Here is a 17,261-nt window from a genome sequence, read left to right as displayed (position 1 = left end):
GGATTGCTTATTTCCTTGTTTGAAGGCAGCCATAACTTTAGTATGAATAACATCTTTGAAAGAGATTTACCCAATCTGTCCGAAAGGCTACCACCATTTTGAAATCTGTCCCCACATAGCTCCAGAGCTTTCCCATTTCTAAGTGTATGCTCTCCTAATACTGATCATATTGTGATAAAAGGTGAATTTAGATCAAAGTGTTTCATTATTTAAATAAATAATTAAGAGATATGACATCAGTACCAGAATATGCCAAAAAAACCCAAATGCAATTCGTATAATAAAACTAAGTTATTTATATTTTATTTGTACTATGAAACAATGTCAAAATTTATATATTTTAAATATATTTGTTACACTAAATATTCTCCAATTATCAAAAATAGAAAAAAGCCATTTTACTTTTTCTATAAATATATGCACACAGTACAGGGAAAAGGGTTTGGAAAAGAGAGGGGTTTACCATTAGCAAGGAGTTTGTGACTACAGTTTCCATAAAGCTGCGATATTTCAAAGGGAAGTTTAATCACAACTGTCCACATTGGAAGTGTAAATTGACTTCTCCAGAAACATGGAAAATCTCATCCTTCATTTTTATTTCTCGTATCGTAATTTGTTTATGATTACTGTTTTCCCAGTAATCAAACACACTGTTACCAGTAGGTATATTACCTACACTTATTATATTTGCCTCTTTTGCATGAGGATAAAATGCACCATCACCCATAGGAAAATATTCCTTTTCTTAGGTCAATTATATATAGCATGAGATGTCTTGGTGTTGCTTCTTGTCAAATAAATGCAAAAGAGTTTCCACTGTAAACAACTAACTTAAATCCCTGATTATGCAATTTAAACTTTGCAGTTTGTTACAAGAATTAGGAGCTGTAGACAATTCAACAGGGCCCAATTTGACATGGTATAGTTAAAATTCATAGAACGACTAATAATTTTTATAACAGTCATAGAGTTTACACTGCAAGCTGTGAAAAACTATGAATGTTTCTAAAGTAATATAAAGACTTAAGTATCAAAAGCAGTCTACCCATAACAGGCTGTCAGTCAGCATGTTGTCAAGAAACATTAAAAAAATTCACCACGATCTTAAAATATTCTTTGGAATGTATGTACACCCACAGGAAGAACAATCAAATAATAATGTAGGAGTCTAGGCCCCCAGGAGCTAAATGTACAATGACGGCAAAAACAACTGCATACCAGGTTATTCTCTTACTGCATGGATACATTTCCAGGCTATGTCCACATAAATATGCCTTTAAATTATTCAGGTGCAACCCCAGAATTAACATCTCAAAACTCTTGTTCTACTATTAATAAGCAATGAAGTGTTTCCAGCTGGTAGATGACAGTTTAATCTTAACAATTCACTTTATCTTTCCAGTGAACTGCTGACTAGTTTTCCTGGTAGTCTTTGAAAAAATATATGACATCAATAAATGCAATATATTTAACCATTATTTAATAAACAATATCTTAAACAAAACTAGGATTTCAGGCAGAACATGTGTTGCAGAAAATGAATGTGCACAGAAATGCACATGCTATTTGCAAGTAGATTACTTACTGCCCAGAAGAAGGAACACCCCAGACTGTTCACTTCACTTCTTTGTACATGAATGACACCATCAGTTTGTGTTCTGCTTAGGATTTCAGTCCTAATAACTTTTCATATCTCCACCAAACTATGTTGATTGCCCAACTTCTGGTATTGAGTTTTGTTCTGATACTTCTAGAAACTCAGAACTCCAGTGTGCTTACCAAGTTCTGAGATTTTTTTCATGGGAATTTCAGGCGGGAAGTTTAACCTTTTCCCTTTTTTCTTTTGTTTTTTTCTTTTCTTTCAGTTCAGGATTTCAGAATCAGAGTAGGATAGCATTTTGATGGCATTTAGATACAACCACTTATACAATTTGATATGCAATAACTTGTGACAAGTATAAATTAAGCTTCCTCATCACCCAGAACTTTGCCTATCTATATATGGGAGTGGGGTTAACTTGAGCTTATACTTGACCTGACCCTCTGGAATTACTGGCTATTCATACTTTTCCTTTTTTCTCAGAGCCCATGTTAACCATGCCATCTAACTTAACAGAATCACAGAATCACTATCAAAGATCATCAAACACAACCTTTGACTGAATACCAATATACCCACTAAACTATATTGTAAAGTGCCACTTTTACTTGTTTTTTGGACACTTCCAGAAATGACGACTCAGCCTTTCCCTGCAGAGTGTGTTCTAATGCATAGACTCTCCTCTCTTTCAGTGAAGAAATATTTGTTAATATCCAATCTGATTCAACATGCAGAGCAAAATGCTTCAATGCCATCTTTCTTCTGAGCATCCAGCCAATACCACACTAGTTGATTAACATTAAATATATCACTATACATTTTTATATATTTAGGTTCAAATAAATTCTTTATTCTTTTATAAATATGTTAGCAACACCAAAAATGCCCATGACTTATTCTCAATGTCCAAAACTGAAACATACACCACATTTATTTGGCTAATCCCCAGTATAAACTGCTTAAAATCATAAAGTAAATGTATTACAATGGAGTAAAAACGTTAAGCTTTGCATTGCCTAAGTGCAAAAGAACTCCAGGTATGTTCCAGATCTCCATCTCAACTAAATATATCATGAGAGCTATTAATAAAAATCATTACCCTATATGCACACATACATGAGAATGCTCAGAAGACAAGGGAGACATGGATAAAATTTAGATATGTCAGATTTTCAATATGACAAAAGAACTCCAGGATACCTTTTTGGTTTTTGGTTGGTTTTTTTTTTTTTTTTTGCAACCTTGATTTAGATTTCTAGCCTCTTATCAGACATTCTTTACTTCCTACATTATACTAGTTTGTGGTGCTAGTATGTAAAATAATGGCATAGTAATGAACCTAACCTGCATCCTCACAGACTTATGAAACATTACTTTTTTTGTTACAGATAGAATAGACAGAAAATTTGCAGCAACAATTCATTTTACTTAAAATAATGAACTCAGTCTAATGAGGCAGGATAATAGGTTTCGCAATATGATCATTACCATAAACACACACACAACTATATCCCCCTCCACATCTTATCTGGTGAAATGTGATTTCCACTGTTCTGACAAGAAGATTCCAGGTACATAGGTAAACAGGATAGCTTTCCTTTTTTTAAAAGTGAACAGAAAATTACTTAAAAATTTTCTGATATTTTTCACCTATTTGTCCATTTTCTTACAAAATTAATTGAACCATTATGGTAAGAAATCAGCAATTCAGCAACTGATTAGATTGCCAAATTGGAAGTACTTAGTATCCAGGATCAGGCTTAGCATACCAGAAGAGTCTCAGAAGCATGCTTGGAAGCACTCACACACAGAGTACCCCACTTGAGCTTCATGGAATACCTTTCTGTTCTTCCTGTGCAGCAAGGGGAGTTTAACCTGCTCTCCATTGCTTGGGATATTTTATTCAATAGTGAAGAAGAGGCATTTAGGAGATAATTTATTCCATTCAATTTTCACTCTCTGTGACCAGGTCCTAAAATTTGATTGACATTCCACCTTCACTACTACAGTGGGCAGTAGACTCCCAAGTGTTTTTGTGGAAAGGCTAAAGTACTGTGCATTATTACACCCTTGCGCTTATTGGAATATCCATAAATAATTCTGAATGCAAAAAAAGTTTTTGTGTTCCTTTCTGTTAGAACCTGCCTGAATGAAACTCAGCTGACACAAGAAATTTCTCATCCTGTCACTGTTGATCTATTCCTACATTCAGCTTTTTCTAGTGTATTATCTGATTGCAATTAAAGCAATCTATTGTATCATTTGCAATAGTATTATTCTCTATTTTTAGTAACACTCCTTTACATTTTTTCAACTGAAATAACAGACTAAATGTAGCAAAATTATAAAATTATTTAAATTGTTAAAAAGAAATATAATTTTTTACTGGTATGAATTTGCCTTTAACCAAATGCTCCCCAATTTCCCAAGTTACAATTTTCTGAAAAACTAGCAATGTGATAAAATGGAAATTTCTTAATCAGACTGCAGAGTAAGAAACAGGTGGTTCTTGGGGTCAACCAGTTGGAAATTTAGGGGGGAAAGAGCCATTGAAAGTGGTAGAAAAGAGAAAGCTGCCTTATGAAATTTAGGGAAAGTACTGTGGGAAGGAAGTGAAAAATTGTGCTTGGGTTCACACTGACTGTGAGGTTGAGCACAGAATTTTTCAAGGGACAAGGAGCTGGGAATAATAAAGTAATGTGGATTCAGAGAAAAGGCACAGCTCTATGAACAGCTAACTTGTTTCAGCAATGGAAAGCAACTACTAAAACTAGTCATTTTTTCCAGTGTCCAGTTATACCTTTCTAAAAGATTATAGTCTCATCTGAACAAAGCAACAGTTAATGTTCTCTGTGGTAGAATATTTTCCATGCTGCTTCCCAAACACCTGGCAAATCACACCAAAAAACTAAGTGAACAAAATGAGAAGTCAAGCCCTTAACTCTTAGAAAATGTCAAATGCCATTCAAGAATAAAGCACTGCTAATGTAATTTCCCCTGCTACATTTTATTGAATGCATTAATAGAATAGTTTTATTTAATAATTGGGAACTATTTTATTTATTAATAGTTTAATTTAATAATTTTTTAAGGGAAAAACAGATTTTCTTTACTTAGAAGTGCATGTGTGCATTTTGTGCATTTTATTCTGAGGAATATATTGATGGCTCTTGTTAGTGGTTTTTTTTTTTAAACAATAAGGCTCAAAGCTTCTTCTTTACCACCTTCCTACTCCTCCATCCCTACTGGAGATAATCACCCTTCAGCAGACTCATAGAGGCACCAGGTGGGTGGTGCAGATAATTGTGCAATTAAACAGTGATTTGAAAGGAGAAAAAGAACTTAAAGACACACTGCAATTATTGAGATTCAAACTTATGCAAACATTTTATACCATAGCTATAAGCAAATTTTCAGCAATGCATTTCTTTTACTTTACTGGGCATTTGAAGAAGCAAAGCAGTGACATTACATATCCCATATGGGTACATTACCCACATGATACACACAACTGAAACCTGAAAAAATTATCCCAGAATTCCCAAACAAAGATTCAGCAACCCTTTATACTTTATAATATCTTTTTTATTTTAATCTGAACTTAAATGATTTTACAGCAAAATTTAAGTAAATTATAAATAAATGCAAATGTAGTTACATAATTTTCAGGTCTGTATTTAATATAGACTGAAAAAAAAAATCAGTTCTTTTCAGTGTTTTAGTATGGAAAAATGTATCAAAAAATCTTTACCTAGTTTGACCTAATCTGGCATCTATTTAATAATATTTCTACCCACAGATAAAGCAACTGCACAGTTTAAGATGACTTTTAGAAATGCAAAATTTATGCTGCTCTTCCCCACCTTTAATTTTGTGTCAAAAAGTAGAAGATACCTACACTGTGTTTTAGCTAACATTTAGCAGGTTCATTGTAGTGAATTATTTTGGTCCTCACTGGTTTGACTTTAGCAAATGCAATTGTTTGGCTGTATTTCAACATTCACTTCATGTTAAAAATCCAATCCACATGTTTTCAACAGAATAAAAAATAAAAAAAGAAGTGTGTATTCAAATATGTGAAGGAAATCTCCTCTCAGTAACAGGGTGTGATAATCCTGCTAGTCCCAGCACATCCAGATAACATCTTTAAAGTGATTTTAAAGTAATGGGCAACATTTCTCTAAATAACCATGCTTATGACTACCCTGTTAGTTTAACAAAACAGGGAGCAACTTTTCTTCTTTCAAATGGAAGGTGTGAGATAGCTTTGATGAACAAATAGTGGATAATTTCCCTTTTCTCTTGTTTTCTTGTAAGTGCCTCTCAGAAAAAAACTTTTACTTTAGGAGCTTTCTCATACATTTCTCCTGCAGGACTATTTGAGTTATACATTCTCAGAATGCTCTGGCTTAACAAATCTATGCTAAATTCACCACTAGGAATGTTATTCCTCATGGAGAACCCACCTCAGATATCAAATACAGTTAATTTAATAGTTGCTAAATAACATCTAAGTTTGTTGAAGTTGTGGGCCTGCGTACAATTTTCTCACACTGTCTTGGTACTTGTTATTAACTGTTGATATACCTTTCAGAAAGAAATACGCAGATATTGTTTGGTGGTTTTGTTGTTGTTTGTCTTCTTTCTTTCTGGAACTATGCTAAGATTCTCACATTTTTCCTCTAATTCACCTAATTATATTGATTAAATATAAAAGTCTGAGGTTAAATCCAAATGTTTCCAAAATTTTCTCAATAGTTTCTATAGTTTGATTAGTTTCAGTTTCTCAAAAGAGGTAAAACCAGTCTCAGAAAATGTATCTAAACCTGTCAAAATGACATTTACGAGGTTATCCCATTACACATAAATGTTCTTCAGGAAATTGGGGCCTTATTAGGTCATAAGCATTCATATTTCTTTACATTAAAAATCTTCATAAGAGAGTGAGTACCCAGAAAAAAACCTCACATTTTGATAACAATTAACTAGCAGACCTATATTAAATATACAGGATAAAAATTGACATGGTTTCTCAATTTGATTTAGCAGCACACACTAATTTCAACTTTTGTTAATATAGCAACAGATACAAATCTAAACTGTTAATTTACTCTCACATTTTACAAAAATAAGTATATTATATGGCCATATTTTACATAATTAAGGGTCTGGTGTTTGAAATTAAAATTATCTCCAAATGTTTCTTTCAGGGTTTTTAAAAATAATTTTAGTTTCTATTCTAACTATGCATTCAGTTTTGAAGGAATGTTTCATTGCCACTAGACTTGAGGTCATTAGACTTTTTGTAGGTGGTTTCAACTAATTCCTCAGTGCAATATACCTTTGAGAACTTAATGCTGAATTACCTAGAAAAGGAAGGAAAGAATTTTTTTACTCATATTCTCAGTCCCACTTTAACTTAGCAACTGAGCATGGCTATAAGATGGTACTAGTTCAAAATATCCTTTTTGCAAGCAGCTTCCAAAGCTGTTTCATGGAAACAAGAAGCCATCAGAGCTGTGGGAAGGAAATATGTGATTTGTTTTCAGAGCCAAATGTGGATGACATGTAGAGAGATTAAAAACCTATGAGAAAATGCAGTTCAACTTCCCTCAACTGCCTGCAGGTCTAGAAGTTTTCAGGAGCAATACCACTAAAGAGCTACTTTAGTGATTCCATTGGGTTTTTATTGTATAACAGAGACAGTATCATAAATAATAATTAAAAAAATTGGAAATCTAATAATTTTTCCAAATACTCATTAAAAAAATTTGAAACCTAATAATTTTCCCATGAGTAAAATCACTGTCAAATTAACAAGGAACATAAAAAATATATAAATATTTGGAAATAGTACTTTCCTGTTCAGAGACTGCATGTTGCAATAGAGGCATAAGTAGTCAATAATTTGCTTGCACAGTCAACCACTCCCCATGTGCAAAGAGGGGAATGTCTCTGTGTGTTTTGGAAAACACAGACAACATATGAAACCATGTACAGAGATTCAGAGCACCCCTCTCAAGCAAATACCTATTAATCTAGAATGGTGGTGAAAATTCCATAATCTCATCTCCAACAACCTTCTGACATTGTTTTTCTGACATGTTCTAAAAAACTCAGTTATTTCTCTCTAAATCAAGTCAGTCCAGGAGGGATTATTTGACTGAAGGGATGGAAAAACATTGTGGTACCAAACTTCAGGCAACCTTTCACAGCTCTGTATTTATCTGGGAGGCAGCAAATGAACTTGCACAGTGAGCAAATGCAGAGCATTCCATAAGGCATGCCCAGGCTCTAGGGATGAGTTTAGATTCTGTTTCAAGGATGACCGGTCTAAAAATCAACATAACATTGTATCCCAAAAGCATTCTGTAATCATCTTTTAAGAAAAAAGCTCAGAATCTTCAAGTTATTGCCTTCTATATGAAAATCATATTCTAATGAATCAAGTGAATAGGTTTTTTCCCATAATTTAAACAGAAATATTAAATAGTTTCATGCAAAAAAAGGTTGGTTTATGATCTACCATACTTGGGATGAATACAGTTCCTATGCTAGATGATAAACACTTCACTGTTTTTCATTAGCTTTATTTTTGCCCATTTGACTTTTTTATTCACCAAATTAAATTACAAATCACTTTGACTAAATTTGGGGTTTAATTCCTTTTGATACTTTTTTTTGTAATGTGTCTTTGGGAAAAATTAATTATTATTTTTATCTTCTGAAATTAAAATATTATATTATTTTGAAAAGTATTGCCTTGCATTCCATCCTATCATTGATGATCACATTACTTAGGAAATATGGTCTCTTAAGAAATATTGATCTTTTCTGTTCAATATTGCTTACAAATAGCCACTGATTTCTCAGATTCTTTGTATTACTGTTAGAAACCCCAAAGAGGTGTTTTGATGTCACTTAAAGAATAACCTGTGATAGCTATCTGTAAAAACATTAACTGCAAATGCTAATCCTATATTGCTCAAGATTACAGAATATATCTGCATTACTCCTTGGTATATGCAATTATAAAATAAGACAAAAGCTAGAATTACACCTCTCATTACATAGTGCAGGAATTTCAACTTGGTGCAAAACAGGTGAAATATTTTTAAAATTAAAAATAGTAAATGCTTTCTGTTTTGATTTTCTACCTGAAGACAATGAGGTGGAAAAGACCAATAATTTTTTTAATGTAACAAAGTCATTGCCACAATTAATTCAGCTAAATTAACTACATTGTTCAATTATTGCTGCAATTCTTTTTTACATCATTAAAATTCATAGAGGTTACTAAAACTCTGCTGACTGTTTGAGAAGGTCCATCAGGCAAAACATTATTCATAGTCAGATGTGCTTCTAAACACAAAGACTCTGATTTCATACATGCTGTCCTAATCATTTTTTCTTTTCTTTTTTTACCAAGTGTCTCAGAAAGTTGAGCATAGACAAAGCCAGAACACAGTACTAGAATGTACTTTTCTTACATATATGAACTGCACTGTATCCAAAGGGAGCATTACATTAACACTGAGCTGAAATTATCTATTTTTATTTTATTTTTATATTCAGCAGCAAAAACAATCTAGTTTATTGGATTTTTAAAAAATATTTGGTACTTAAAGAATTCACTGTATAACACACAAAACAAAAATACTTTTATTAAAAAGGTCAACTAAACTATTCAGCTATTATATTATATATTTTCTCACGGATTTTTTCAGATTCCCTCCTGGCACACACACTCACTGGACAGTTTTGTCAGCCTTATGTGCACTGAGATTTTGTGATGTGTGTCATGCGACCAGTGGATAAAGGAGAAATGCTAATCTCTGGGATTAGGTATGTAATTTATTTTAGCAAGCTACCATGCTGAAGTTACTCACATTGATGCCTGTAGGCTACAGCTGTTCCTAATTCCAGCCAGGTGCTTACCTCTCTCTGTCTGGGGAGTAGTGGTCATCTACAGCTCGGTGTCTGTCCATCCGGTTCAGGGTGTTGTAGTGCGCAGGGGTGGAGCGAGTCCCTCGCAGTCCCTGATCCACATTCCGACTGAGGATAAAAGACATCAGAGTCTGAGTTTTCAGAGTGCCTGGATGACATCCTCTCACTGCTTTGTACAAACAATTATCAGCAATCATGCTGGTAACAAGATCTGTTAGCTGACCAGACTTTTCTATGTATTTAAAGTAAAATCATCTTAAATCCTAAAGTAAAAATAAAAATTTCTAATTCAGAAAATGGTGCCAAGTCCATGAAAGGGATAGAGCTCCCTTTTTTTGTTCCAGTGTGTTTCTTCTAGATTTAAGTGAAAAGCTTTTTTATTTCCTTCATTGAAAATGTTTATCCTGCTCAACATTTCATTAGTCTTTCCAGACTTCAAGCAAAAATTCATTTCTGATGGAAATATACACTGTAAATAATTTTTCATAAGTTCTTGATTTTGGCTTTTCTATAAAGATGTAAACTGTAGTAAGACACAATGGGGACTTGTGGCTGTTACAGCAGAGTACAGCCTGCTGAAAACATGGTCATCTGAATTTAAAAATAGCTGCTTGTTTTGTCCTGGAAAAATTACTCTGTAATCTCACTAGCAGAAAATCTGAAAAAACCAATAACCATTTAATTAGCTCCAAGTGGTACCCATAGTACAGGCTTGGTTAAAGAGCATCAATCACCTGTACTAACTGAGACCAAAGCTTTGCCTCTGGATTGCTTTGCTCAGTTTATCTATCAATACCTACTGACAAACACTTGACTATTTGTGCTCTGTAAAACAAATCCACAAGAACGGGAAAATAGGAGACAATGGTAAACTGTACTAATTATTGGATATTGAAAACATAATTGTTTTGTATTGATTTGAAAATAACAAATTGGATGCTTCCCTCCCCACACGTTAAAGACCAATAAATTCTTTTGTCTCCTATCCTTTACTGCAATCTACTCTAGTGTGAGCCTCAGTTTCCTTTATTTTTTTGGCTTTGTATCGCTCAGTTCCCCTTTCCTTTCCTGTCAGTTTGTCTGCCCTTTTGGTACCTGTCATATTTGCCCTTTATCATTTACCACTTGCTGACTAGTGTTAACTTGTTGTCGTGATTTGAGAAGTGAGTTTTTTAGGATGCTGTGGTCAAACCAATAGGTACTCAGATTTAAATATTGGCACTTGGTATGGCCAGTGAGGACATAGATACACCTCTGAGAACACAGGGGGGTTAAAAGCTGAGAACTCCCAGGGGCAAGTTCTTTTGGGTTCTGTCCATGAAGGAGAGATCAGACCTGCCCTGCTCGGCTCTGAGCTGGCCGGGGAAGGGGAAGCCACGAGGCCGGACTGAGGTAGGCCGGGCCTGGGACAGAGAAGGGAGGTGAAGGCCCCTGCAGGATGAAAGGGTGAAGGAGCACTGAGAAGCTTCGAGCAGCCCTCCTGGCCAGGTGAGAGAGACGGAGAGAGCTGGGGTCTGTGCCTGTGCCACCTTGAAATTTGATAGCATGGCCTGTGTGAAGGAGAGGGGGGGTTGTGGTGAGGTGCCCGGCCGGCCGTGGGAGTTCTGGACAGGCAGAGCCTGAGACTTTTAACCCTTTTCTTAGATGATAGAAACCTTGTAAATGCTGATTCCTCCTAGAGTTCAATGAGAAGAGAGATAGAAATGAGATAAGAAGAAATGGGCCACAAAAGAAGCTGAAAAGAATCTTAGGTGGGAGGAGGTGATGGAGTGGCCTTTGACTTGTATAGCCATGGACAGAACCATTTTTTTCCTGTGACACAGAGACTGCATTTAGGGGGGAGGCAATGGCTCAGAGCCAAGAGAGTGCAGTGATGTGATGTGAAAGAGTGCGTGAACAGAGACGACGGGTGGAGAGAGTAGTAGTAGTGCCCTCTGTCTTCAAGAAAGAAAAAGAAGAAGATCTCTGTTCTCAAGACCCCTCAGCCCCAGGGGGTGAAATTTGGGGGAGACAGGTGTCCCAAAAGTGTGAGACTGTGTTCTTTTTAGAACTGGGCAAAGCACCCTTTAAAAAAGAAAACCCTAGAAGCAGCTCTGGTCCATACAAGATGGTGAGAACACTAGGCATAGAAAGAAGATGTCACGATGGCAAAATAATCTCCGGGCGGTGCCACGTGTGGCATAGAAACACAAGTTTCAACTGTGTATTCTTGGGAGGATTATAGTACAAGAGAGACTCCTTTCTCCTTGATGAACTGAGAATGAATTATCTGAAGAGTAGTGCTAGACTGAGAGTGAGTGATCTGAAAAGTGAATGTATTAGAAATTTAGTAAGGAGAAGAAAAATGTTTTTAGAAAGTTTTCATCCTGAGTTCTGTTTTCCCTTTTATTCCTAAGCTAGAGTCTTCTTTGCTCTATTTCTGATCACATCTCACAGCAGACACCAAGGAAAAAGCATTTTCATAAGAGCACTGGCATTGTCCCAGGCTCAAACCATGGCACTTCTACATGTATCCTTCACTGCTGCTGCCATGACATTATCTATTTCTGCATATAAGTGCTATAAAGATGTTGCATTATACATAAATGTTTGCCTTCAGCTCTGCCTCATTTGTCATAAAGTATTTTCCACTCTGGCATTCATGAATCCAAATACTGGGTTTATTCTGGCTAGTAAAGAGTAGAAGGAGCAGTAACAAGATCTTGTCAGCTACAATGCAGTGGGCCTTTGGTGGAGTTTATTAAAAAACGAAGTAGGATTGAGGACTGCAAAATGGTTTCTAAGAAATAACAGCAACTTCTATGGCCCAAAACCTCCTGCCTGCAGAGGTGTCAGCAATGGGAAATCTCTGGGCATGCAGAATGCTCACTGCAGTTAGGGCATCAACACATATACAACAAATTCACCTGAACAGGGTGCAAAATGTGACTGATAATTCTTAGAGATTTCCTGAGTAGACCCGCATTTTCAAAGATATTTCTGTAACCCATAGCTTATACTTTTCTTCTGCAAATCCTCAAATTCTCATAACCCAATTTTCTGAGTTCAACAAGTCCTCAAAGAACTTGTTTGGTGTTTGGTCAGGGAAATATTACTGAAATAATGCATTTGATTCTGACACTGTAGGGAACAGCTGCAATGAATTCAAAACTATATTAAAAAAATTAGTTTTAGGAAAGTTAAAAAGCAAGAGATTTTGAACACGTAAAGAAATCCAAGACTACAAGAAAATGAAAAGTAGATTTTTCAGTGGTGCTAAAGAAGTGTTAGTCACCACCTTGGGTAAAAGTTCTGCCAAAAATGCACACAGCATGCATACAGACAGAAAAAAAATAAAAACACAAACACACACACAAAGTGATTTCGCTCGCATTTATGTCTATATCCAAGACAAATAACATCTGGAGATTTAGCATAGGCAATTACTTAGGCTAAAATCAGTATATTAAAAATCAGAATAGGCCCCTTTGTGTCTACCACTTGTGTCTCATTTCAAGTCAGGCTGGCTTGGTTTTAGATGGGTTTAGATTTCAAATAGAAACACACAGTTTCTGCCTCTTTGCTGTATGAAATGATGGGGGATAATCTGAAATCCAAATATCTCACTAATGCAAAAGGATATCATATAGGCTACATCCATTAGAGGAAATGGTAAGTAAAAACAGAGGTAAGATATTATGAAGTCAAGAGAATTTTAACGAAAAGAACAAAGACAACAGAAAGGAAAGCAGAACACAAGAGAATCAGGATGTCTGAAAGAAAAGGAGACAAACATGGACCTGCCAGGAAATATTGGATAACAGATCTTCAGTGTCAAATGGGAATTGTGACCATTATGCGCAAAAGAGAAAACTTCCACTTTCATTTCAACTGAATTACATCATCTGGAAACCTACCCATACATAGCAATAAAAGGGCTGGAAAACAGGTATCATTCCCATTTATATCTATCCTTCTGCTTCCTTTCTCTTTAGAAAGCTTATCCTGCAGAGTATTAAATCAATTATTACATGTTATCCAAAAGTACTAGCTCTTGGAAGAGATTTCCTGGTCTAATTTTCTCAAGATAAATACTTATCAGAGATCTCCCAAGATCAGGAGTTGATATCTTTCACTATAAAATTGCATGTCTGTCAGTTTATTCTTGATGATTTAGTAGAAAAATAGTAGAAAGGAAATAGTAGAAAGAAAAAGAAATAGTAGAAAGGAAGCTGCTCTGGGCAGCAAGGGAGGCTCCCCAGAATCTTAATTCTACAGAAATAAAAGGGTGGAAAACATCCACTGTCATATGAATGCTAAGGAAATATCTAATTATCACATACTATAAAACATGGCATCTGTAAATAGCTCCAGGAAATGAAAATGTGGAGAGATATTTTTCTTTCCTTGGTATAAACTGTACTGAATTTTGGTGAAAAACTAGACATAAATATGCAGAAGTAGGATACAATTATGTAATAATATAATAAAAATAAGTAATATAGTAATAATAAACCATAAATAACATAGAATTATATATAAATCAGGCACATCACTATAATGTAAAAAACCCCCCATTATTGGCTTTACGTAATTTTGTAAGATCTAACCAATTCATTGTCATTTTAAAAGTCTGGAGATGATTTCCAGTGCTGGTACAAGATCAATACCAGTTTAATTTATTTAACTGCATAGTTGAACAAGAGTTTACCTTTGTGGGGGAGGGACACTGGGAGACCACGATCTAGTCCGTCCTATACTATCTCCGCGGTGAGGGGACCCTGATCGAGAACAATGATTAGATGACATTACTTGCTCTGGCACTGACAGGGTTGAACTTTGAAGATCTCTCCCGTTATGTCGGTAATCTAAAAAGAAATGCAAATATTCAGTGAATCTGAAGTTGCATTTTTCAGCTTCCTGCCATGTCTGTAGTAATGAGTTTCTCAGTAAAAGGTGGGATTTGATCAAGAATGTTATCGTGTGTTCCTGGGTTTTATAATAAAACATACATACGTAAAGTTGACTCCTGTTGTTATGCTTTAAGTACAATTACAATTCCTATAGTTATACTTCAGAAGTATAGAAATTACTATTACCATGCACCAAACTTGGGACTTACCATTTCTGGTTAATACGATGTATTAAAAATAAAACAAATTAAACCGTTTGTTCCTTAAAATAAAAAAGCTAATTATTACATTTTTAATTAAAATTATATTGCAAATGTTGTGCATAATGTTTTTCAAATAAAAATGTCCATAATTAAAAATCAATCCAAAATTTAGTTTACAAATTTGGGATAGGAAGCTACTATGGAGTTAAATAATGAGATTGTGTTCAAGAAAGATTTGTATTCCAGAAATAATCAAGGTAGCAATGACTCAATGACATCATATTTCACTCACAGTTCTGTATTAAAAAACACATTTCCTTCACAAATAGCAAGCACCCTGACCTAATCTTGAACAAGCCTAACAGAAGGCATAAATTGTCTAAGCAAAAGCCTCCAAGTTACACTGGTCTAAAAGGCTACCACTTGGACATTTAACATGGGCTTTTAATAAAAATCTTTTTTAAAAGATGGATGTGGTAAAAGTGATGGTCTTCATATAATTGAAAAAGTTGAATTCACTGTCCCATGGTGCAATACTCTCTGTGGAAAAAAAAGATGCTAGATATACAGCAATTTCAAATTAGTTTCCCAAATTTTGTGATGATGAAATTAAAACATAATTATAAGAAATTGAAGATTTTCAATTGTTAACCTGATTATAATGCTTAGCAGGAATTGTTCTTCAGCGAGTTCCTGGTGGCTATGACAACTGATATAACTCATTTCTTTTTTCCAAAGACAGTAACCAAGAAAAGAATACTTAGAGAGATCCACCCAGCACCGGAAAAATTCTGGCTCATGCAACTGTTATACTTTTCCCATGAGAATCTTCCAAGAGTAGAATAATCTTCTGCTCATGATTTTCTTATTTTTCTTCCTGGAAAATGTTCATTAGGACCTAAACAAAACCTTATTAATTCGTTCCACTTTATGTTTCCAAGTATGTTCAATACTTTCAACTGAGTACTCATATTTACTATATAGCCTTACAACCAAGGATATATACAAACAATCCTAATTCATAAATAACTTCTTCCTTCTATATTTAGGTGTAAACTTCTTTGTGTGTACATAAAGGGGGGGGGAAAGCACATCACCATTACATTCCACCAATATAATGATGCTGAGAATGACATAGTCTCTCCTCACTACACCACTGTCAAATCTTGTTATGTGTGTCCTCAGCTAAGAGTCAGTAATGAAATACAGACTTTTATCCCACATATGAAGTAAATTTATTTTTCTAAGCTCTGTTAAAACATATAGGGGCCAGTGCAACATAATTCTGAGATCACCAAAGGCAAGACAGGGGAAATTTTATCTGTGTTTTAAACAGGGTGTTATTCACTCAGTGCTAAAATGTAGGAGATAAATAATATTTTTGCAAGTCAGCCTGGAAATCAATATACTCTGCAAATCTGCAATTCTCTATCCAGAAGTAAAAGAGCTAAAGTAACAGCAGTGGAGAGCCCATCCTGCAGCAGACTCCTGGCAGGACCTGTGGACCTGTGGAGAGAGAAGCCCCCCTGGAGCAGGTTTGCTGGCAGGACTTGTGACCCAGCCTGGAGCAGTTTGAGGGGCTGCACCCTATGGGAGGGACTCATGCTGGAGCAGTTTGTGAAGAACTGCAGCCCATGGGATAAACTGACATTGGAGAGCTTCATGAAGGACTGTGTCCCATGAGAGGGACCTCCCTCTGGAGCAGAGGGACAGACCGAAGAGTTCTCCCCTGAGGAGGAAGGAGCAGAAGAGACAACGTGTAATGAAGTGACTGCAACCCCCATTCCCATCTCCCTGTGCAGCTGAGAGGGAGGAGGCAGAGAACCAGGGGTGAAGTTGAGACCAGAGAGAAAGAAGAGATGGGGGCAAGCTTTAAAATTTCAGGGGGTTATATTCTCATTATCCTACTCTGATTTTATTGGCCATAAAATAATTTCTCTGAATTGTCTGTTTTGCCCAAGACCATAATGGGGAGTGATCTCTTCCTATCCTTATCTCCACCCACAAGTCTTCTCTTATATTTCCTCTCCCATTTCCAGCTCATGAGGGCAGTGATGGAGCAGTTTTGGCAGCCACTTTGCACCTAGCCAGGGTCAATCCACTACACGTAAATGAACAGCAAGTTATTATAAACTTCTAGATACTGAAATTAAAAAAAACCAGTATTTACAGTACAAGAACAGAGAGAAATATTGTCTTATTATCCTAAAAATGCATATCTATTGACAGAAAATACAGAGATAGTTCTTTGTATTCTGTATACACAAGGAGAATTTGTTGCATTTGGAGATGGAAAATACTGTAGAGTAGTAATGTGAAGAAATAGGCAAATCCTTTGAAAAAAACCAGCAATTTATATAATATTTGTTATATACAGACAAAGTATGAGGGGAATTAGCAATATTGTAAGATTTTCTAGGTGAATAATCATAATGAAGGGCAAGGTAATCAATTAACAGAACAAAAACAAAAACCTCCTTTAAAATTCTAAAAAAGTCTAAAAAATTCCTAGAAGTGAGAACAAGTAAATCAAAATTATTGAACTTATTAAATCTGCACACAGTAACAAATTAATTACTTTGGAACAAAAAGCCTCTTCCAGCTCTAATTTGTTATTGC

The 17,261-nt window shown here is 35.3% G+C and overlaps 1 protein-coding gene across 39 annotated transcripts in view; it reads right to left on the bottom strand.

Moving 5' to 3' along the window:
• The window catches only part of RIMS2 (regulating synaptic membrane exocytosis 2), a 448,889-nt gene that overhangs the window by 148,266 nt on the left and 283,362 nt on the right, over nucleotides 1-17,261 (bottom strand). For all 39 annotated transcript variants that reach the window (XM_050971294.1, XM_050971305.1, XM_050971301.1 and 36 more), the window contains 2 exons: nucleotides 14,238-14,394; nucleotides 9,539-9,655 (listed from right to left, as the gene is read on the bottom strand). In XM_050971294.1, coding sequence (XP_050827251.1) covers nucleotides 9,539-9,655; nucleotides 14,238-14,394 — 274 coding nt within the window. The remainder of the gene's footprint in view (nucleotides 1-9,538; nucleotides 9,656-14,237; nucleotides 14,395-17,261) is intronic.

This window comes from Serinus canaria, chromosome 2 (assembly GCF_022539315.1).
Source record: "Serinus canaria isolate serCan28SL12 chromosome 2, serCan2020, whole genome shotgun sequence".
Taxonomy (NCBI): domain Eukaryota; kingdom Metazoa; phylum Chordata; class Aves; order Passeriformes; family Fringillidae; genus Serinus; species Serinus canaria.
This window is presented reverse-complemented; position numbering and strand designations above follow the sequence as displayed.